Source organism: Oncorhynchus masou, chromosome 18 (assembly GCF_036934945.1).
Source record: "Oncorhynchus masou masou isolate Uvic2021 chromosome 18, UVic_Omas_1.1, whole genome shotgun sequence".
Classification (NCBI taxonomy): domain Eukaryota; kingdom Metazoa; phylum Chordata; class Actinopteri; order Salmoniformes; family Salmonidae; genus Oncorhynchus; species Oncorhynchus masou.
In genome coordinates, this window is record NC_088229.1 from 50818346 (window position 1) to 50840965 (window position 22620).

Below are 22620 nucleotides of genomic sequence, written 5' to 3' on the forward strand. Positions count from 1 at the left end.
AACACCCAGTGAATAATTGAGTTTATGAAGAAAGACCAAATGTACATGTTCTCTCAAAGTTGAAGGAATAGTTCAGCCAAATTACAAAGTTAATGTTCCCCAATTAGCATTCAAATATTTCATGCCCATTTCAATGCGGACGTTAGTGGTTGGTGGCAGTTTATAAATCCTTAAGAGTCTATTGACGCACCCGTCAGTTTAAGCTAGAGATATCCGTTTTTGGCTGCGTCTCATTCCGCATCTGCGGTGGAAGGTGGCTGAGCTACAGTGGTGTTTGTCAGACCGTGAGACATCCTGAAAATGTCTGCAGCGTCCAAACTATAATGATCACTCTATGGTGTTCTCAGTTTTGCTCAAAGACCCCCACAAGTGTCACGGGACTCTTCTGAAGGTAACCCATACAAACTAATGGAAGTATGGAGGTAGTTTTGTGCCAACAAAAACAAGGGGTTGTGTGTCCCTCCAAAAAAGCTAAATTTGTCTGTGCTTTCATATATTTTCTAGATGTAGGACAGACACTTCAAAACCTTAGTCCAAAAATGAATCATAAGGAATGTCTTTTTTGCCACTTATGAATGTGTTATTCAATGTGTTTCTAAGGGCTATAGTAGTAAATGCCAAATTCTATATAATTCAACTTTTTTTAATACCTAAAGGGGTCCTAAAATTCAAAATCAAATGGCTAAATGATACATGGTATGACCATCTTAAAACAATTCCATATGTTAGCTGAGTTACTTGCGCCTCCATAGCTCTGACATTTTGAGTTACTGGAAGTTTAACTGTGCAAGTCAGCAGGAACAGGCTGCGTTCATGTTTCGTAAGTTAGCTACCCACACAGCTGCAACACTGCGATAGTTATCACTCGCACAAAACCGGGACGCATATAGGATCCGGGGGTGGGGGGTTAAGGCAGCACATGGCGATCTTTCAGGCTGGCATGACGGTGTGGCACGTTAGCGCTGCTGTTGGAGTGGCAGGAAGGGGTGTTGTGGGTGTCCCGGGGTGCCTGGGTTACACCACCCCAAGTTATCACAGGCAGCACAGAGGGTACTGACTGACACAGCACCCATAGACAGAGATCAGCAAGAGTGAGGGAGGGAGGTAGGTAGGGAGTGAGAGAGAGAGAGAGCGAGCGAGGATATTGAGTTAAATGTCACTGCGGTACCCTGAGGGAGACACTGACAGGCCGACCCTTTTCACAGCCCCCAAATCTCAGAGGTCAGGCAGGCCATACAACAGCTGAGAGGACCCAGCCTGGCTGAAGAGGGGAGGAGGGGGGGGGATGAAGGAGAGAAGAGGGGTGCTGAGAGACATTGGCAGAGGAAAAGGAGCATAAAATGTGTCATAAAAATGTCAGGGGACACCGAAGGAAAATTAATTCAAGGCTGAGAATAAAATAAGTGCTTGTACAGCGATCATTTGTATTTGGTTGATATACATGTATGGTCGGGACGTTTGACATGTGTACTGTACACATTGAAGTTATCAAGAGTATGTGTCTTGCCACTTGTTCTGTACACTAATGTAATGCCCATGAAATAGTTGATGTCAAGGCTATTTTTATTCAGAACATAGATATGGCGTTTAAAAGAAAACATATGTATCAAGCCTTATAATATTTTGTTTGTGACAGTGTGTCAATTACTGTAAGCATGCATACATAGAGTGCATCAAGTTTAATTTGCTCATCTATCACTTATTCCCAAATCAACCCCTTGGCACTTGTGTAGATGTGATTTAATTAGATGGGTGTAAGCAATATGGTGGTAGCTCCATCTTGCCCTCTGATAGGCCAGGTGTAGTTGCCATACTGCAGACATCTATTGAATCATTTTAAATCAATACAATTGCCTAGAGGGCAGGGCCTGAGGGTTAATTTGGGATTCAGGATATGTATGTGGCCCTTCACTACTCACCTACTGTACAATTAATTTTATGGGGCTGCTTTGCCCATCTGCAGGGAGAGGAGACCTAGGTCATAAGGTCAGCCGCAGCTGCCTGGGCATCTGAACTCAAGGCCCGGAAAGCCCATTGCTTCTCAGTATCGAACAATGCTTCTCAGTATTTGTCGATGTGCCCTTGAGCAAGGCGCTCAACCCTAATTGCTCCTATAAGTTGCTCTGGATAAGAGCGTCTGCTAAATGTCTCATATGTAAATGTAAAATGAACACTCGAGTCATGGTAGGTGCATTGTTTAAAGCAAATGGTCACCCACAAATCCATAAATTGTTCGTTGAAACCAAATGAGAGTTCAAGAAATGTGTAAATACATTTCCTATGTCACTTTATTGTACCACATTCATTGCTTTTCCGTCTTTAAGGTTCTTTGTTAAAACCGAATGGTTGTTCAAGAAATGTGAAATACCTTTCCTATGTCCCTCCATTGTACTACATTCACCATTCGACCGAGACTTAACCACAGACCCATGAGTAAGGCATTAATCAATGAACCATGACCATAGGTGGTGCCCGAGAGGACCGCTTGTTAGGTTATTCATCACGGATGAATGACAACTTCTGTTTCTCTCTAGAAGAAACTCCGTAACAGCCTTTAGGTCAGGAGGTGCCCATTTAAAATGAGCTGTTACACAAGTGGTAAATTAAACCAGTGGGGAAGACAACTGTTTTTTATTGAGTATTAGATTTAGAGAAAGATCTGGACTTGCATGGCGTCATCAAACTGGGTTAATAAATACAACTAGGCTTTCTTTTTTTATCTATAAAACTGGCCACAGTTTTCTCTTACAAGTGAAGTAAGAAAAACAACCGTACTCCGAGAATATTTCAAACTTGAAGTGAGATACATTACAGAACTGATTGAAAGTGCATAAATCTAAATTATCAATGACCCTTTGACCAATGACATATGATACTTCCATAAAGTCCAAGTAATGCACCAGTTAACCACTGACCTAATTCCTAGAGATTTATGTCTTTGACTTTCAAAGTCCATTTTTGGTAACTTTAATATTCTATGCCACTATCTTTTCTCTTTAAAATATATTTTACCTGGGTCTTCTCATTTGTTTCTCGTCAGTCGGCAGGCATTAACCGAATCAATGCTCTGGTTCAGCCACAAGAAGACATTGTACAGTTGCTGCATGGGTGTCGATTTCGGGGATCAACTGTCACACATCTACTTAATCTGCGTCATATCTCCCAACTGCCTTTCCCTCCTTCCCCTCCCCTCTCTCCACGGCGGGGTTCTCTCTACTGAGCGATAGTAAGATTTACCTGCTCTCCTCTCCTGCTGCCCCACCAGTCATTCCTTTAACTCATACTCTAACGCCTTTCTTCTTTTATCCCCTCATTCCTTTTCTCTACCCTTCTATTCACTCTCACTCCCCTTCTTTTGTTCTTTCTCTTTGTTCTTCTCATTTGCTCTCACATTCTAACACACGGTGTTACTCCATGCTTCCCCAGATCCCCCAGGCCTCAAAAGGTATGCTTGATCTCTCTCATCTTTCCAACAAGTCTTTTGATACTTGTTTAATGAAAGGAAAAGAGGTGCAGTGAGATAATTACGATGATAAATGCCCCCCAACATTGCCCAACAGAAGTGGCATAACTGTGGTTTGAACTATCTGTTCGGTTCCATGTGAACCCCCATGCATCAATGTACCACCCTGGTTGTCTAGGCTTTCGATGTCACTGCGCTCCGCTAATGCTTGTACTAAGTTAACCTTCCACCACCTCTCTCTATCCGTCTCGCTCTCTCGCACTCTTTCTCTGTCTCGGCCCCCTTCCTCAGCAGAAACCAGTTGAGCCGTCACTCAATGTTTCCCCTCCTCCCCCTGCAAGATCTTCTGTCTCACTCTCTCACCTTCTCCCCTATCCTTATTCCACTGACCATGCATGTTCCAAAAACAGTTCTTATTCCATGGTACACCCCCCCCCCCTTCAACTCCGTATCCCCCCACACACCCCCTTCCCCCCTCCTCCCCCAGGCCAAGTCCACAATTCCTGTCCAAGTCTACCAGCTTACCTCCCTATTACTCCACCTCGAGCCCCACCCTCACCATCCCATATCTCTCATGCTGGAATTTAGAGGCGTGTACAATTGGGGTCCCCACCAATAGTGTGGCCGTGCTGATATAAAACCCTGCAGCAGTGTTTGCTTATTCGCCTTTCTGTCAGTCCAGCACTCCTGCTTGTGGAGGGGTCGAACAAAATCAAGGGACCAATACAAGTCCTAGCACCACACACAAAAGAAAAAGGAGCAACACAACGCAAATCAAAAGAGCACGCCTAGACACTGCCAGTAGCAAGGATGGAGAACGCGCACACGAAGACGCCGGCAGAATGCCTGGCCTTCTTCGGGGTGAACATGGAAACCGGTCTCACCCCAGACCAAGTCAAGAAGAACCTGGCCAAGTATGGCCCCAATGGTGAGACCCACGGAGGGATGGAGGGGTGCATGAAGAAAGGGGGACATAGAAAAGAAATGGAAACTGACGGTAGAATAGACTAAGTACGGGAGGTGTGCCCTGTGGCATAGAGACCACTGGGTTAGGCATTTACAACCAGTAGATGTGATGTTTAATATGTGAAGGAAGGATCATATCTGTTAAGGACATCACAAGTTTTCCTCACTTTGAAGTTTTTTTTCTTCTTTAGGGAGCAGCGGACAGTGAGGTTCTGTGTTGGATTATTTTTTTAGAAAAGGGTTAGGTTAGTTGCCACAGGTGGTAGACATGGACATGCAGAGACGGAGAAGCAGAGACTTTTGGGGGCTTTGAAGGGCTATTTAAAGAGGAAAGGAAGAAGAGTGGGAGGCAGAGAGACGGGTGATGGCTCAAGAGTCTTCATGGGTAATATACAGGGCGAGCATTTTATTACAGTTTTATTTAACTAGGCAAGTCAGTTAAGAACAAATTCCTTATTTACTATGATGGCCTACCAAAAAGCAAAAGGCCTCCGGTGGGGATGTGGGCCTGGGATTAAACAAATTATTTAAATACAACATAAATATAGGACAAAACACACATCACAACAAGAGAGGCAACGCAACACTACATAACGAGAGACCTAAGACAACAACATAGCAAGGCATCTACACATGACAACACAACATGGTAGCAACACAACATGATAGCAGCACAAAACATGGGACAAACATTATTGGGCAGCACAAAGGGCCAGATGGTAGAGACAACAATACATCGCACAAATCAGCCACAACTGTCTGTAAGAGTGTCCATAATTGAGTCTTTGAATGAAGAGATTGAGATAAGTCCAGTTTGAGTGTGTGTTGCAGCTCGTTCCAGTCACTTGCTGCAGCAAACTGAAAAGAGGAGCAACCCGGGGATGTGTGTGCTTTGGGGATCTTTAACAGAATGTGACTGGCAGAACGGGTGTTGTATGTGGAGGATGAGGGCTGCAGTAGATATCTCAGATAGGGGGGAGTGAGGCCTAAAAGGGTTTTATAAATAAGCATCAAGCAGTGGGTCTTGCGACGGGTATACAGAGATGACCAGTTTACTGAGTATTATAGATTGCAGTGATGTGTCCTATAAGGAGCATTGGTGGCAAATCTGATGGCCGAATGGTAAAGAACAGCCGCTCGAGAGCACCCTTATCTGCCGATCTATAAATTATGTCTCCGTAATCTAGCATGGGTAGGATGGTCATCTGAAACAGGGTTAGTTTGGCAGCTTGGCTGAAAGAGGAGTGATTACAATAGAGGAAACCAAGTCTAGATTTAACTAAGGGTAGAGAAAGCTTGTTTGACACTAAGAAAGCTTTGTTGTAGAGCTTTTTTTTTATCTGAGGGGCCAGCTGAGTATAAGAATGTATCATCTGCATATAAATGGAAGAGAGCTTCCTACTGCCTGAGCTATGTTTTTGATGTAAATTGAGAAGAGTGTGGGGCCTAGGATTGAGCCTTGGGGTATTCCATTGGTGACAGGGAGTGGCTGAGACAGGAGATTTTCTGACTTTATACACTGCACTCTAAAAGCATAATTTTTGTCCTCGTGCAGAGGGGGAGGTCCTTAGATGGCTAACAGGGATGAATGATATGAAATATGATCACTGAGTTGCTGATCATTGACCAATTGCATGCAGCGTGAACTAGATAGACCAAGCAAAGTTAGATGATTAGCTCACTGAAATGCCCACACCATTTTGTGTTAATTTAACATTGTATAAGCTGGTCACAATTGCATTTCTGGCCACAGTTTGTTAATGATCATGCTTTTGTAGCAAAAAAGTATTTGATGAATAAGCAAGTGTATCGATACACTTACAGGAAAGACTACAATCAGCAACATGGTAATTGCTATTATCAGATAATTGTCCACAATTCCATGGGCTACATTTCAATGCATTTCTGGTTTATGGGCAATCCAAATGTTATGTTGAATTAGTGTGTTCTTCCAGATTTTAAGGCTTGTTGATACAGAGCAATAGTTAAAACACTGATACATTATTTATTGAATCTGTTGTACACAAAGACACTTTAAAGTACAGTTTGTCTAGGTGAGATTTTTGTTTTTGGTTCACCCAAAATGGTTGAAAGTAAGTATATAGACATTCACCAAACTGTGCTTTAAAATGTCTGTATGTACAACAGATCCAATAATTAATGTATCATTGTTTAACTATATTATATATCTTCCCAGTCCAAGTGGTGATGAACTAAGCTAAGTCTGACATATCATACAATATCATGCAATTTATTTTGTGCTAATGTTGTTTTTTGGGTTCTGCCCACCTTCCCTTCCCTGCATCGTGATTGGACAACCCCAGCACTGCCAGCTGAGGAGGGTAAGTGTTTTTTTCCACATCAACTGTCACTCATCCAAATTCACAAATAAGAAGCACATTGTGGAAATGTACCAACGTTTATCAATACTATGAATACTTTTTTACACGTGATTCACATCATTTTAAAAATGACTACTGGCTTCAATCCAAAATAAGATCAACCTTTATCAGGAGTTAATTTAAACATGCAAGCAATCGCTTGATTGTGGAATTTCTTGCACATTATTGTATAATCCTCACACTCTTGTATAATCCTGGTAACTGAGCAACCACATTTATAGGTGTATGACTCCAAATCATTCAATACATGGGTAATTTCCCTTTTTTATATGATAATCACTTATTTGGGGTTGGAAATCAAGCAAAACATTTCATACATTATCTCTCTTACACAGCATTCGGCATAATGCTTATCTTGCCTCCAGACACCAGACAAAAATAACAAATACACACAAATTCTCAGAACATTATTTAATAATACGTTTTTTTCTATTTCTCTCTCTCTCTCTCTCTCTCTCTGTCTCTCCCTCTCTCTCTCTTTCTCTCAGGTAAGACCACCTGGGAGCTGATTGTGGAGCAGTTTGAGGATCTGTTGGTCAGAATCCTGCTGCTGGCTGCCTGCATCTCTTTTGTGAGTAAACAAAGGCTATGCTTGTATTATTTCATCCGGGTTATTTTGCTCACGATAATAGTAATTGTAGCCAAGAACACCTGTGAAATTATTTCAAGATGTTAACATCAAGTTTAATTCCCTTCCCACCCCAGAGTGAGAGGAAAATACTTATTTCATATTTATTTTTTTTTTTTGGGGGGGGCCACCCATCATACACCCTCATACCGAATCTACACATTTTTTGTTAAGACCCGTAATTAATATCAAACAGCTGTGACAGTGGCACTTAAAGTTGTAGGCCTACACCTGTAACCCAAGCCACTGGCCTGAAGGATGATCCTGCATATCACTGCTTTGGCATTGCTGTCTTGTCACCCTATCAAACAACTTGTACCTTCTCTTGGCACTCCAAGTCCCCTTCCCTCTTAAAATATATTTTTGAACAGGAGAACTTGGGGTGGGGGTACATTGAACAGGACAAATATAAGCACCCCCTATTTGATCTTGAGAGGGGTGGTTGGAGGTGTATTAATTCCTACCACACGCTTTGGGCAGCTGTCAGGATGGCCTTAGAAGGCAAATATTGAGGAGTGGGTGAGAGACAGGGGGTGCAAGGAGTAAGGGGGGGGGGTCGAGGGGGTAATGATTTATTTTAAGAAAGACTCAAGCCAGGGAAGAGAAACTGTATCCTTCGGGAAAAGGTCAGGTCTGATGGAAGGAACGATGGGCTTCCACAGAAAGAGGTAGAGAAGGTTGAAGTGGATACTGTAGGAGCATGGAGTTATGGGACATGGAGATCAAGTGTACAGGGATTGTGTCGTCATTGTGAAATACAGCAAACTGGAGCATTAAACTGCAAACTGGAGCAGTTGCTTCACTTTAGACAATAGCTGAACAACATCAACACAATTTAAGAAAACATTTTAACACAGCCAGCTGATTTGGTGTTTACCCATTAAAGTGTTGAGAGCCTATATGGAGTGTGCGACTATTTTTTTTAAATATTTCGACATAAGTTTACTATTCCAAAATTGCAAATGCAAAATTTCAGATGCATAAAACATACGATTTACACAATTCAAACATTTTCGCACACAGCATTTATAAATGAATTAACAAAATGCAAGTTAAGTAGGTTTATTTCTAAACCTGTAACAATTTTGCCACCTGTTGTTGTGCCCATGTACACTAGTATTGAGTCTGTGTAAGAGTATCAAGACAGTAAACAGACTAAAATAGAACAGTGATGGAACACACACATGAAATCATTTTCTAAATGCCTGATAGTGCCCTGCAGTGCCCTCTGAACACTGCTTATTCACAATCATCTGAAACATCCTCACAGCTTCCCAAGGGCTTTTAAGCCAAGGGCTTCCCTCTGGAGAATTGTCATGTCCTAAAATCCATAACATCATTATAAACATGTGTAAACCATATATAAATCAACAGAAACCTACAGACAACCACAGACTATCAAATAGCCCATAGACATTCCTTGCTTTGCGGCAGATTCAGAATCAGACAACTTTATTGCCATGCCACAAATGTTACTAGGAATTTATTTTGATGTTTTACACAAAACCACTGTATCAGATAATAATTGCATCGATTTAACATTGATTTGACTGTGATCAAACACGGTTTCTCCTGCAGACAGCGTGACTGTATGCTGTGATGCAAATGCTGACACCAAATGCTAACCATTTTCCTCTGTTGTCCACCTGTTTGTGCTCAGGTGCTGGCTTGGTTTGAGGAAGGTGAGGAGACCGTCACTGCCTTTGTTGAGCCCTTCGTCATCCTCCTCATCCTTATCGCTAACGCTGTTGTTGGAGTGTGGCAGGTCAGTCGTGTTGACATACACACGTGCATGTTGAGCAATGATACATACCCGCAGATTTGATGACCTATAGCATGTGGGTTGGTGACATAGTGCACGTGGGTTAGGGTTACTGAGAAAGATCAGTTTGCTCAATTGAAGCAGAATTACTTTTGGACACCAGTGAGAATGACAGCCGGGCATGTTTTGAGTAAGCCTAGTGGTTAGAGCGTTGGACTCGTAACAAGAAGGTTGTAAGTTCAAAGGTACAATTCTGTCCTTCTGCCCCTGAACAGGCAGTTAACCCACTGTTCCTAGGCTGTCATTGAAAATAAGATTTGTTTCTTAACTGACTTGCCTAGTTAAATAAAGGTAAAATAAATACAATTAAAATAAATTGACTGTGGCTCTGTTAGTTTTACCATGGTCTATTTCCTTAACATTTCAGCTGTATTGTCTGTAGTTGTGTTATGAGTTTGGGCCACATGTTGTGACTAGGTGTATAGTTATGCCTGTATGTTATGACTAGGTGTTTGTATTGTCTGTGGTTACGTCAGTGCTGACTACAGTCCCGGGACTTGGTGTTTGCATCGACTGTAGCTGTGTTAGAATTGAAAGTGGGTGTTTGTATTGACTGTAGTTGCACGCGTGTCTGGTTGTCTGCCACAGGAGCGCAATGCTGAGGACGCCATCGAAGCTCTGAAGGAATACGAGCCTGAGATGGGCAAAGTCTTCCGTACTGACAGAAGGAGCGTGCAGAAGATCAAGGCCAATGTGATGGTTCCTGGTGATATTGTGGAGGTGTCCGGTGAGAGACCCATCTTTCTCTTAATTACCTCTATTTTTATTCTGTAATTTCTTGTACACCATTTTAAAGACCTAGAGACTAGGGACTCTAGACTATAGACTCATGCTGCAAATTAGCTCAAGCTGAAGCATGATAAAGGACAATTCATCTGACTGTTGATGACTCAATGTGTCAATGTTTTAATTGTATGTGTCCCCCTAACACATACATGCAGTTTATTATCGCTTACCCAATCAAATGGTTTCCTTCCTTTTTTACCACTTTAGGTGTTAAGTGGCTTTATTGTGTAAACTGTTGAGAAAGAAAGTTAGGGAACCACAGAGTGTATATTTGAAAGGATTTTCAAGAGCAGGATGGAGGGGAGATGGGGAGGCCGCTTACCCATATAAGGCAGCGAGAGGGAGGGAAGGAGGGAGGGGGCAAACGGCTGTGAAATCATGCTGAGGGAAGGAAAACAAAATCTTGGGTATAAATACCCCCCTACCACCTGCCACACCTCTTCTCCCCTTCTTGCCCTCTCTCTCTCTCTCTCCCATCTCTCCCATTACCCACTGGTGTTCATTTATCATAGTACACCTGTTGCCCTTCAAGCCAGTCATTTCTATGGCATTCCTACGGCTTATTTTGATTGGTTGGTGTATAATGTGTCAGTTGAGGTTAAGCATGCATACTTATCTCTCCCCCCTCCTTCCCCAGTTGGTGACAAAGTCCCCGCTGACATCAGGATTGTTGCCATCCGTTCCACCACCCTCCGCATTGACCAGTCCATTCTTACTGGTGAGGATCCTTACACACCACAACTCCCTACCATATAATACATAACATGTTGTTTCAACTATGCAGAAACTAAAAAAACAATACACAGTTACATGATTAAAAATCATTACGGATAAAGAACACAATCAGGTCTAAAGACCTATTTACATTATAGTCCTATAAGAAATGTGAGAAAGGGTGCTTTTTAGACCTATGTAAGGCATTGTCTTGCATACTGTTTTCTTGTTTGTGTCCTCTCGTTGACCATTGTCTGTGGGTCCCCCTCAGGTGAGTCCGTCAGTGTGATTAAGCATACTGAACCCGTCCCCGACCCCAGAGCCGTCAACCAGGACAAGAAGAACATGCTTTTCTCTGCAAGTATCCCTCCACCCCTCCTTCCCTCCATACCTCTATCTCTCTATTCTGTTCTCCTCTCCACCACTGTGTCGCTACTTCTCTTCTCTGTATTCACCTGTCCCTACCTGCCTCCATCCTTCTTCTCTGTATTCACCTGTCCCTACCTGCCTCCATCCTTCTTCTCTGTATTCACCTGTCCCTACCTGCCTCCATCCTTCTTCTCTGTATTCACCTGTCCCTACCTGCCTCCATCCTTCTTCTCTGTATTCACCTGTCCCTACCTGCCTCCATCCTTCTTCTCTGTATTCACCTGTCCCTACCTGCCTCCATCCTTCTTCTCTGTATTCACCTGTCCCTACCTGCCTCCATCCTTCTTCTCTGTATTCACCTGTCCCTACCTGCCTCCATCCTTTTTCTACACCTCTATCCCTCACTCTGGCCCTCGCTCTTTCTCGCTCTTTTGTAAACACACCCTCTAGCGTTCTCTATTCATGACTAGTAAACTTGTCTTAATCCTCTTGGTTCCTAGATGAACAGAAGGCCTACAGTAGTGTATAACAGATTGTAACAGGGTGTACAGTGTGAAATGGTGTATAACCATATAAAAACATTTTTAAAACATTGTATACTAAATTCTATGTTATTCTCTCACTGTCTATCCTCCACCACTTCCACCTCTACCAACCACAGGGCACCAACGTCGCTGCCGGCAGAGCCATTGGCGTGGTTGTGGCTACCGGCGTCTCCACCGAGATTGGCAAGATCCGCGACCAGATGGTCGCCACCGAGCAAGAGAAGACCCCCCTGCAGGCCAAGCTGGATGAGTTCGGCGAGCAGCTGTCCAAGGTCATCTCCCTGATCTGTGTTGCCGTGTGGGCGATCAACATTGGCCACTTCAACGATCCCGTCCATGGAGGTTCCTGGATCCGTGGTGCTGTCTACTACTTCAAGATCGCCATTGCCCTGGCTGTGGCCGCCATACCTGAGGGTGAGGGAGAGAGGGATGGAGGGAGGGAGGGATGGATGGATAGGGGAAAGAGAGATGTCATGGGGAGGGGAAGGGGGCATGAATGTGTGTCTTTGGGGGAGAGATGGGTTGTGGTGTGTATGTGCGTGTCCGTGTATGTGTGTCTGTGTGTGTACTTGTGTGTGCACATGTGCGTGGTTGTCCAGGTATGTGCGGTTCACACAATGCTCGTTGTATGTGATATTCCATTGACTAAGTGCACACTATGTTATTCTCACTATATCACTACTATTTGATTTACTCACGGTTTCGACTATCATCTCTCTACCAGGTTTGCCCGCTGTCATCACTACCTGCCTGGCTCTCGGTACCCGCCGTATGGCCAAGAAGAACGCCATTGTCCGCTCTCTGCCCTCTGTGGAGACCCTGGGTTGCACCTCAGTCATCTGCTCTGACAAGACCGGAACCCTGACCACCAACCAGATGTGTGTGACCAAGGTGGGTGCAGCACAGAACATAGTACCCTATAACGGGTCTGCAACTGGCAGCCCACGGGCCAAATCCGGACTCCGAACCGATTTAATGTGGCTTGCCATGGTTGTCTTAGTAGAAACATACAGACACATTTGTACACAGACACACATTTCACTGGGACATTGGGCAGCACATTGTTCCCTATGTGACCAATTTGGGCACATTCAGACACTTGACAGACTCGCGCACTTACACACATACACACATACACACATACACAAACTGAACAGTCATTTCACAACTTCCCTTTGTTTCTTCCTCTCTAGATGTTCATCATCAAGAATGTCGACGGCGACCATGTCAACCTGGACATGTTCGACATCTCCGGCTCCAAGTACACCCCCGAGGGAGAGGTGTAAGTAGTCCCGTTTCTGTGGCAGCCAGCATTAACTTTACGACATAGGTGCCATTCAAGCTACCGAGCCTCATATGACCGCTATGTGAACGCATCTTCTCTTTATTCCCTCGTTCTCTATTCTCCCTATATCTTCCTTCTTTCCCTCTGTCAATCTCTCTCTCCCGTTTTCTTCCACCTCTCTATCTCTTCCCTCTCTTAGCTCCCAGGGAGGTGCTAAGACCCCCTGCGGATCCTACGATGGCCTTGTTGAGCTGGCAACCATCAGCGCCCTGTGCAATGACTCCTCTCTGGACTACAACGATGTAATGAATTGATTTATTTGTTATTCCTTTATCACATTAGTAGGCAGGGACAGCGCACCATTCATTCATTCCGTCCATTCAGTTTTCCCATCAAGTTCTTGCTATGTCGCTCATTTTCTTCTGTAGTCCCCTAAACACAGATAAAACGACATGGCTAACACATATTTGTGCTCTGACAAAGTCATTGTGACAAAGCTTTGAACTTTGTTGTTTAGTCGTCACATACAGCGGATAGGTGCAGTGAAATGTGTTGTTTTACAGGGTCAGCCGTAGAACTGCTGCGCCCCTGGAGCAAATTAGGGTTAAGTGCCTTTCTCAAGGGCACATTGACAGATTTTTCACCTTGTCAGCTCGGGTATTCAAACCACAACCTTTTCCGCTTGGCAACTGAAATGTACTCCCTGCCGTCGTGGCTAACAAACATCAAGTAACATGTTTTATGATTACGAAGGTGTCCCGCTGCTGTAGATTCCACCTTCGGCCTCTTCTTAACTTCTTTTCTGTAACACTTTATCTCTATTTATCTCCCTTCCCTCCAGGCCAAGAAGATCTATGAGAAAGTGGGCGAGGCCACCGAGACTGCCATGTGCTGCCTGGTTGAAAAGATGAACGTGTTCAACTCCAAAGTTACAGGCCTCTCTAAGCCTGATAGAGCCAATGCCTGTTGTGCTGTGATCAAGCAGCTGATGAAGAAGGAATTCACCCTGGAGTTCTCCCGCGACAGGAAGTCCATGTCTGTGTACTGCACCCCCTCCAAGGGCGATGGTGGAGCTAAGATGTTTGTGAAGGTCAGCTCCTCTCTCTCTCTCTCTCTCTCTCTCTCTCTCTCTCCACTTTCGAGCTCTCTTCTTCTAGTCCTCTTCCTCCAGTGTGTTGAACATGGGCTTATGCCTCATTGTTCTGTTGCAAGTAGTTTATTAGCCACTAAATTATAGTCTCTCAACAGTTCTAGTGACAACTGCATTTTCAAAGCAGGAATGGAAGGAGTTTGATTTGGTCCCTTTGTGAAAACCCAACCTTCCTCCGTTTCCTCCTCACTCAAATAGGGTGCCCCCGAGGGTGTGATTGACAGATGTGCCTATGTTCGCGTTGGCACCACCCGCATTCCCCTGACTAGTGCCGTCAAGGAAAAGATTTTGGCTGTGATCAAGGAATGGGGTTGCGGCCGCGATACCCTGCGTTGCCTGGCACTTGCCACCCGTGACACCCCCCTGAAAGTCGAGGAGATGAAGCTTGAGGATGCCACCAAGTTCATTGATTACGAGGTGAGAAAAAAATATTTCTCTCTGTAGATAGATGGAAGGATAGATGAGAGGATGGATGGATACATGGACAGATACGTGGATGGACACCTTTTTTTGGATGGATGTCTAGCCAGATATATCCAAGTTGGTTTTGACTCATCTTCACCTTTCTCCCTCACTCCTCTCGTCCCCAGACTGACCTGACCTTCGTTGGCTGCGTTGGTATGCTGGATCCCCCGCGTAAAGAGGTTACGCCCGCCATTCTGTTGTGCAAAGCTGCTGGAATCCGCGTCATCATGATCACTGGTTAGTGTACCACTACCTCCTCTCTAGCACCCATTCCCAATACAGACCATCCTCCTTTACAAAGTGACTGTGTATATGTTTCCTTTATCTATGAGTTTGATCTAGATTGTGTTGTCTGTTTCTAAGTAAATATTATAATCTCCCGTGACTTTGATCTAGTTTGTGTCGCCTCCGTTCTTAAGTAAATATTATACTTGTCTATGTTGAAAGTGATGTTGCATCCACAATGGTTTTTGTTGTGTCTGTGCTATCACGTGTCTATTGTGTTAATATCTCTGTTTACATAGACTGTATTCCACGTATTCCACGTTATATTAGCATGTTTTGTTTGTTGCTAATTCCCAGTCACATATTACCTGGGGTTGAATTGGAGAGAAACATTTTTTTCCTGTAAAATTACTGTAAAAAACAACAACTGTAAATTCACCAACTAAAATGTCAAAATGAGTTTCACGTTGAAAACGCAGTTCCCCTTCGATTCCACCCCTGGTCATTATTACTGTACAGTACATTCTCTTTATCCTTCATCTGATTGGCTAATGTCACCCGTCGACTCCCTCAGGTGACAACAAGGGAACCGCAGTGGCCATCTGCCGTCGTATTGGCATCTTCACAGAGGACGAGGATGTGACTGGAAAGGCCTTCACTGGCCGTGAGTTCGACGACCTGCCCTCATTTGAAATGCAAAGTGAAGCTGTCAGAAACGCTAGCTGCTACGCCCGTGTGGAGCCCTCCCACAAGTCCAAGATCGTTGGGTTCCTGCAGGGCCAAGATGAGATTACCGCCATGGTGAGGCCAAGACATATCTGTAGATACACATGCAATATACTATAAAATACACAAGTCTTCAAACGTTTTATAGTAGTTCAAGTGAATCCAAAGTTTACCCCAAATTCCTGTAACGTAACTGTTAGTGCACTGGAAGTGATCCAGTACTCCTCCAGTGATCTTTGAATGACTGACTTGTACATGCACCACTTCAACTGACCCTCTCTCTCTCCCTCCCCTTAAACCAGACCGGTGATGGTGTGAACGATGCCCCCGCCCTAAAGAAGGCCGAGATCGGCATCGCCATGGGCTCTGGCACTGCCGTTGCCAAGTCTGCCTCTGAGATGGTCCTGGCTGACGACAACTTCTCTTCCATCGTGTCCGCCGTCGAGGAGGGCCGCGCCATCTACAACAACATGAAGCAGTTCATCCGCTACCTCATCTCCTCCAATGTTGGTGAGGTCGTCTGGTGAGTGTTCTGTCCATACGGGACGGACTGGGTTCGAACCCTGGGCTCTCTGATACTGTGTTAGCCCATCGAGCTAAAACCTAGGTATTAGGTTGTCTGGTGAGTGTTCGTATGGGACCAACTTTTGAACCCGGGCTATCAGAGATTGTGTTAGCCCATCAAGCTAAAGCTTAGGCATTAGCTTAGGGACCTAACTTCTCTCCTCCTTGTCCTCCCCATCCCTTCAACTGTAGTCTGCTTTCATCTATTAGTCTCTGGGATTTGTACTTTTTTAACTTGTAACCACTTGTAAAACCTAAATCAATCAATCCACCTTTTCTTCCCTTCACTCATTCAGTATCTTCCTGACTGCTGCCCTGGGTCTGCCCGAGGCTCTTATCCCCGTCCAGCTGCTGTGGGTCAACCTGGTGACTGACGGTCTCCCTGCCACCGCCCTGGGCTTCAACCCCCCCGACCTGGACATCATGGGCCGCCGCCCCCGTTCCGCCAAGGAGCCCCTGATCTCCGGCTGGCTGTTCTTCAGATATATGGTCATTGGAGGTAAGTGTGGAAGAATAGGACAGGGGAACAATCTGTTTATGTCCCAAATGGCAACCTATTCCCTTCATAGCACACTATTTTTGTCCTGGGCCAATAAGGTTTGTACTCTATAGGGAATATGGGCCCTGGTCAAAAGTAGTGCACTATGAAGGGAATAGGGTGCCATTTAGGACATATCCCCTGTCTGCTTTGCATTAGTAGGGTCCTGTAAGGGCTGGTTGAACACCACCAAGGTGTCCACCACCTGAGTCTGTGTCTGACGGTAAGTCTCTTTGGTCCGCACCAGGATATGTCGGTGCCGCCACTGTCGCAGCTGCCGTCTGGTGGTTCATGTACGATCCCACCGGCCCCGGAGTCACCTTCCACCAGCTGTCCCACTTCATGCAGTGCCACGACGACAACGAAGACTTCGTTGGCGTTACATGCAAGGTGTTTGAGGCCTCTCCCCCTATGACGATGGCTCTGTCCGTGTTGGTCACCATTGAGATGTCCAACGCCCTCAACAGGTCAGACGCAGAATGCACACGCACAGGCACATGCACAGACACACACTCATACACATACAGATGCAAGAGCACAGACACACAAGCACAAGCACACACACAGGCATGCACTGTTGCACACACACACACACACACACACACACACACACACACACACACACACACGCACACGTACACGCATATACAGATGCAAGAGCACAGACACACAAGCACACGCAGAGGCATGCACTCGCACACACACACACACACACACACACACACACACACACACACACACACACACACTAATCATGTGATGTTAAATTGCCTCCTTTAACGCCCCTCCCTTACAGCTTGTCTGAGAACCAGTCTCTGGTGCGCATGCCCCCATGGAGCAACTTGTGGCTGGTTGGAGCCATGGCTCTCTCCATGTCCCTCCACTTCATGATCATTTACGTTGACCCCCTGCCCGTAAGTACTGTCGCTGTGGAAATGGTCTTATCACAGTCCTCTGTCACTGTGGAAATGGTCTTATCACAGTCCTCTGGCACTGTGGAAATGGTCCCATCATATGCTTTTATTCTTAATAAATGTGACATTTATATTGCTCAGAAGACACTACTGAGTATTTTCTGCCAGTAGTTTGTCAGTTGTTCTTCCCTAATAACCTTGTGTTCTTCTCTTCCCTTCTCCCGCCCAGATGGTCTTCAAGTTGACTCACTTGAACGTGGAGCAATGGTTGATTGTCCTGAAACTCTCTTTCCCTGTCATCCTGATTGACGAGGTGTTGAAGTTTGTCGCCCGTAACTACCTGGAGAGTAAGTGTGCCTCTAACACACACACACACACACAAACACACCTTTACCATTGTAACCAAATGAATGGTATTCTATCCTTGTATTTGCAAGCAATTCTGCTTCTAAAGTACTTTGTATAACAGTTATACCCTAGCAGTATAACATTCCTTGTTCTCCATTTGAATAACAGCTTCGATAAAAATCTTAAATGAATTCCTTCTTTCATTCACCCTGGTTATCTTTTATTTGGTATGAAATGAATAATCCTGCCTTCTGGTTAAGACCATTTGTATCATAATGTTAATGCTTGTTTAACCTCTTCTAAATGTCTCTCTCAATTGTTTCAATCATTTTATCATCGGCTCTCACTGCCTTTATTTCTTCTTTATCTCTATACTCTGCTCTCTCTTTCTCTAACTCCCTGTATTCATTATTTTTCTCTAAACTCCTTTTTCTAACTCCCTGTCTTCCTTCTTCCTATCTTCATACTCACTCTCACCTCTCTCTCATTCTCTTTTTTTTAATCATATAACTCCATCCTTTCATTCCTCAATAACACGTTGAATCATCTTTTTACAGACTAATCCTGCCTATCACCCACCATTAGCCTGTAACCACAGCAAGGTATCCCACCAACTGCATCGCTAGCGGTTCTCTCTTTGTGTGTATGTCATTGTGTTTATGTCAGGAGAGTGGGTGTACATGTGCAAAGCGAACCTGTGTTTTACAACCTGCCCAAGTTGCGTTCTTGTCGTTTTCAGTCTTCCCGGGGATCTCTAGCCTATATGCTCAAATGTGTGTGGACATGCTACTTCTGTATTGTATCTGTACTGCTCTGTATTCTGCGGGTCTGGTTTATGGATGTTGTTTTCCACTGTTATACGTATCATTCGTATCAGTGATGTATCAGTAGGCTTTGGGGATTTGTCCCAGATCTGTTTGTGCTGTGTAGCCAACTTGTACGGTTGTGACATAGAAGTTAGTTATACAGCACAAACCAGGATATCATGAATCATGTCCTGTTGTTGCTGCTGTTGTGAGTTGTCTAGATGCTTCGGCATTGGCGTGGGTCTGAGTGGGTAGATGTTTGACGCAGTAACTGTTGTTGCCATAAACATTTGTAATATGAGCGATTATTCGATAAAAGTGTGATATATTTTTGCTCAGTATACTTTACCTCTGCAGTAAATAACCATATTGTAATATTTACATAGTGAACGTTCAGACCCTATACTAATAATATTGCATAGAAATCTTTATAGAAAAAATAATGACAAGAAAAACTAGTAATTAGCTATTGTAGTATTATAGCAATTGTGATAATACTACTATGGTTGAAATAACATGGTAATTATAGTTTCATTACATATCTCTGCTGCTAATTTCACCAGCTTTGATTTAAAACTAACATTGCAGTTTGCTCTTTCCCTCTGATTTACTGCTTTTTTTCTTTCCCTCTAGAAAAATAGAAATCTAGAAGAAGAGGAATTAGAGAGGTGGAGAAAGGGAGGACGAGGAGGAGAAGATTGAAAACGATGACGTTCACAACCAATGAATGAGGAGCTCTTGTGAGCCAACCAATAGAACAGAGGGGACAGAACAGGAAAGTCAACGAGAAAAAAAAATAAAAAAATTTAAAAATGCACATAAAACAACCTCTGTATATGGAAAGAGATTCAATTGGATTGGGGTTTTACTCCACCAAAACAATATTCAAATATTTAAGATTTTATTCATAGACATAATGTATTAAAAAGAGATTTTTTGTTAAACTTGGATACCCTTGACTGTTGTTTTTTTTTTGTTCAGTTTCTCCACCACAATCCAACTTGTGTTACATTTCACTACTACTCATTACTTTATCCAGGTCTTTGCCCCCATGTGCTCTACATCAGTCCAATGTAGGAGAGAAGTACTGTGCTGAAGGGTGTCCATAACATCAAACAAAGGACAAGTTCACTCACAACATTTAAGGTATTATATCTTTACCATGAATGAACAAAGTGATCACTATAAATGATGCATTTTCTTAACAAAGGGCTGATTTTCAAGACATAAAATTAATGATTCACTCTCAACAGTACATCTGCATAAGCGAACAAACATTCAAATAAATGGTCTACATCTAAGCAATAATGGGTGTTTGGCTTCTCACAAATCCCACGACATTGGAAAACGTTCAACTGTTAGTGATTCTGACCTCATATAGTAAAAGTCTGCCCAGTTGCATTGTGTTGGAAATACAGAGAGGAAAATCCCGCTAGATGTCAGTCCGGAAAGGGATGTCAGCATCCTTCATTTTTCTTTTGTAGTCTTCATCAAACAGTTGAGTCTGGGCAGGGGAGAAATGATTGGTCCAATCACCTACTATACCTGAAAGAAAACAAGAAGAGATTGAGATTGAGTCATTCCAACACACTCAGATACTGAAATACTAAATATCCTGAAATAGTCAATACACTGAAATAGTTCATGTACCGAAATATACCGAAATAGTCAATATACGTGTTGAGAAAATCTTGTTCCAAGAATCAGGCAGAATTGATTTATCAGCAATAAGAGTTTATTCAAGCAATTGCAGGGAAGCTTACCCTCCAGATGAATCTGGAGAGTAACTTAAAAATGTACAAATGACACAGTAATATATATATACTTTACCTACACAAAGAATAGCTTACATGAGAGATAAGGGGAGATAAGGCGTACTTTATTCCCTTAAAGCATTATACAAACAAAAGCAGGTTCTAACCAGTTCTCACAGCCTATGTGTCTAAGATAGGGGAGTGATAAGAACTTTAGAGCCTAAACAGACTGGAATTCAGCCTGGTTGGGCCTTTGGTACACCAAAGATAAGGAGCCAATAACAGATCACTCTTTTGTGCAGTGTATGAAGAGGTTATTGGACAGTTGAAGGACAAATACCAGTGAATAGTACATATACTTCTAAAAATTACTTCTAAAGATTCACCTTTCCAGAAACAAGTCTCTCACTGTTGCCACTTGCTATAGACCTCCCTCTGCCCCCAGCTGTGCCCTTGATACCATATGTGAATTGATTGCCCCCCATCTATCTTCTGAGCTCATGCTACTAGGTGACCTAAACTGGGACATGCTTAACACCCCGGCCATCCTACAAACTAAGCTTGATGCCCTCAATCTCACACAAATTATCAATGAACCTACCAGGTACAACCCCAAATCAGTAAACACGGGCACCCTCATAGATGTCATCCTAACTAATTCGCCCTCCAAATACACCTCTGCTGTTTTCAATCAAGATCTCAGCGATCACTGCCTTATTGCCTGCATCTGTAATGAGTCTGTGACCAAACGACCACCACTCATCACTGTTAAATGCTCCCTGAAACACTTCTGCGAGCAGGCCTTTCTAATCGACCTGGCCGTGGTATCCTGGAACGACATTGACCTCATCCCGTCAGTAGATGATGCCTGGCTATTCTTTAAAAGTGCCTTCCTCACCATTTTAAGTAAGCATGCCCCTCTCAAAAAATGTAGAACTAGGAATAGATATAGTCCTTGGTTCACTCCAGACCTGTCTGCCCTTGACCAGCACAAAAACATCCTGTGGCGTTCTGCATTAGCATCGAATAGCCCCCATGACATGCAACTTTTCAGGGAAGTTAGGAACAAATATACACAGGCAGTTAGAAAAGCTAAGGCAAGCTTTTTCAAACAGAAATTTGCATCCTGTAGTAAGAACTCAAAAATGTTTTGGGACACTGTAAAGTCCATGGAGAATAAGAGCACCTCCTCCCAGCTGCCCACTGCTCTGAGGCTAGGAAATGCTGTCACCACCGATAAATCCACTATAATTGAGAATTTCAATAAACATTTCTCTACGGCTGGCCATGCTTTCCACAAGGCTACCCCTACCCCGGTCAACTGCCCAGCTCCCTCCACATCAACCCGCCAAAGCCCCCACCATTTCTCCTTTACCCAAATCCAGATAGCTGATGTTCTGAAAGAGCTGCAAAATCTGGACCCCTACAAATCAGCCGGGCTAGACAATCTGGACCCTCTCTTTCTAAAATGATCTGCCGAAATTGTTGCAACCCCATATTACTAGCCTGTTCAACCTCTCTTTCGTATCATCTGAGATTCCCAAAGATTGGAAAGCTGCCGAGGTCATCCCCCTCTTCAAAGGGGGTGACACTCTAGACCAAAACTGCTACAGACCTACAGTGGGGCAAAAAAGTATTTAGTCAGCCACCAATTGTGCAAGTTCTCCCACTTAAAAAGATGAGAGAGGCCTGTAATTTTCATCATAGGTACACTTCAACTATGACAGACCAAATTAGGGAAAACAATCCAGAAAATCATATTGTAGGATGTTTAATGAATTTATTTGCAAATTATGGTGGAAAATAAGTATTTGGTCAATAACAAAAGTTTATCTCAATACTTTGTTATATATACTTTGTTGGCAATGTCAGAGGTCAAACATTTTCTGTAAGTCTTCACAAGGTTTTCACACACTGTTGCTGGTATTTTGGCCCATTCCTCCATGCAGATCTCCTCTAGAGCAGTGATGTTTTGGGGCTGTTGCTGGGCAACACGGACTTTCAACTCCCTCCAAAGATTTTCGATGGGGTTGAGATCTGGAGACTGGCTAGGCCACTCCAGGACCTTGAAATGCTTCTTACGAAGCCACTCCTTCGTTGCCCGGGCGGTGTGTTTGGGATCATTGTCATGCTGAAAGACCCAGCCACGT

At 43.8% G+C, this 22620-nt stretch overlaps 2 protein-coding genes across 3 annotated transcripts in view; one reads left to right on the top strand and one right to left on the bottom strand.

Moving 5' to 3' along the window:
* The first annotated feature begins 4103 nt into the window (after nt 1-4103).
* On the top strand, nt 4104-19666 carry atp2a1l (ATPase sarcoplasmic/endoplasmic reticulum Ca2+ transporting 1, like). Of its 2 annotated transcripts, XM_064923597.1 has the most exons (22): nt 4104-4391; nt 6754-6771; nt 7320-7402; nt 9120-9224; nt 9870-10008; nt 10705-10785; nt 11053-11138; nt 11812-12109; nt 12420-12586; nt 12889-12977; nt 13180-13282; nt 13822-14070; nt 14329-14547; nt 14721-14832; nt 15395-15621; nt 15849-16069; nt 16407-16609; nt 16896-17115; nt 17445-17562; nt 17792-17909; nt 18468-18512; nt 19350-19666. In XM_064923597.1, the coding sequence occupies exons 1-21, from the start codon at nt 4274-4276 to the stop codon at nt 18470-18472; spliced, it is 2979 nt and encodes a 992-aa protein (XP_064779669.1). In that variant the 5' UTR covers nt 4104-4273; the 3' UTR covers nt 18473-18512; nt 19350-19666. The 2 variants fall into 2 exon arrangements, with proteins under 2 accessions (XP_064779669.1, XP_064779668.1); XM_064923596.1 differs by lacking the exon at nt 18468-18512 and having other exon boundaries at nt 4105-4391.
* Nucleotides 19667-19763: 97 nt separating this feature from the next.
* The window catches only part of sult1st6 (sulfotransferase family 1, cytosolic sulfotransferase 6), a 56038-nt gene continuing 53181 nt past the window's right edge, over nt 19764-22620 (bottom strand). Inside the window, exon 7 of the mRNA XM_064923598.1 lies at nt 19764-20261. Within this exon, the coding sequence (XP_064779670.1) occupies nt 20149-20261 (113 nt within the window). The 3' untranslated portion in view covers nt 19764-20148. The remainder of the gene's footprint in view (nt 20262-22620) is intronic.

Coding starts and splice junctions, on each gene's coding strand:
- atp2a1l (XM_064923596.1), top strand. CDS start 4,274: ATGGAGAACGCGCACACGAAGACGCCGGCAGAATGCCTGGCCTTCTTC. Junction 12,110..12,419: donor TGTGGCCGCCATACCTGAGG/GTGAGGGAGAGA, acceptor TCTCTCTACCAG/GTTTGCCCGCTGTCATCACT. Junction 14,833..15,394: donor CCGCGTCATCATGATCACTG/GTTAGTGTACCA, acceptor CGACTCCCTCAG/GTGACAACAAGGGAACCGCA.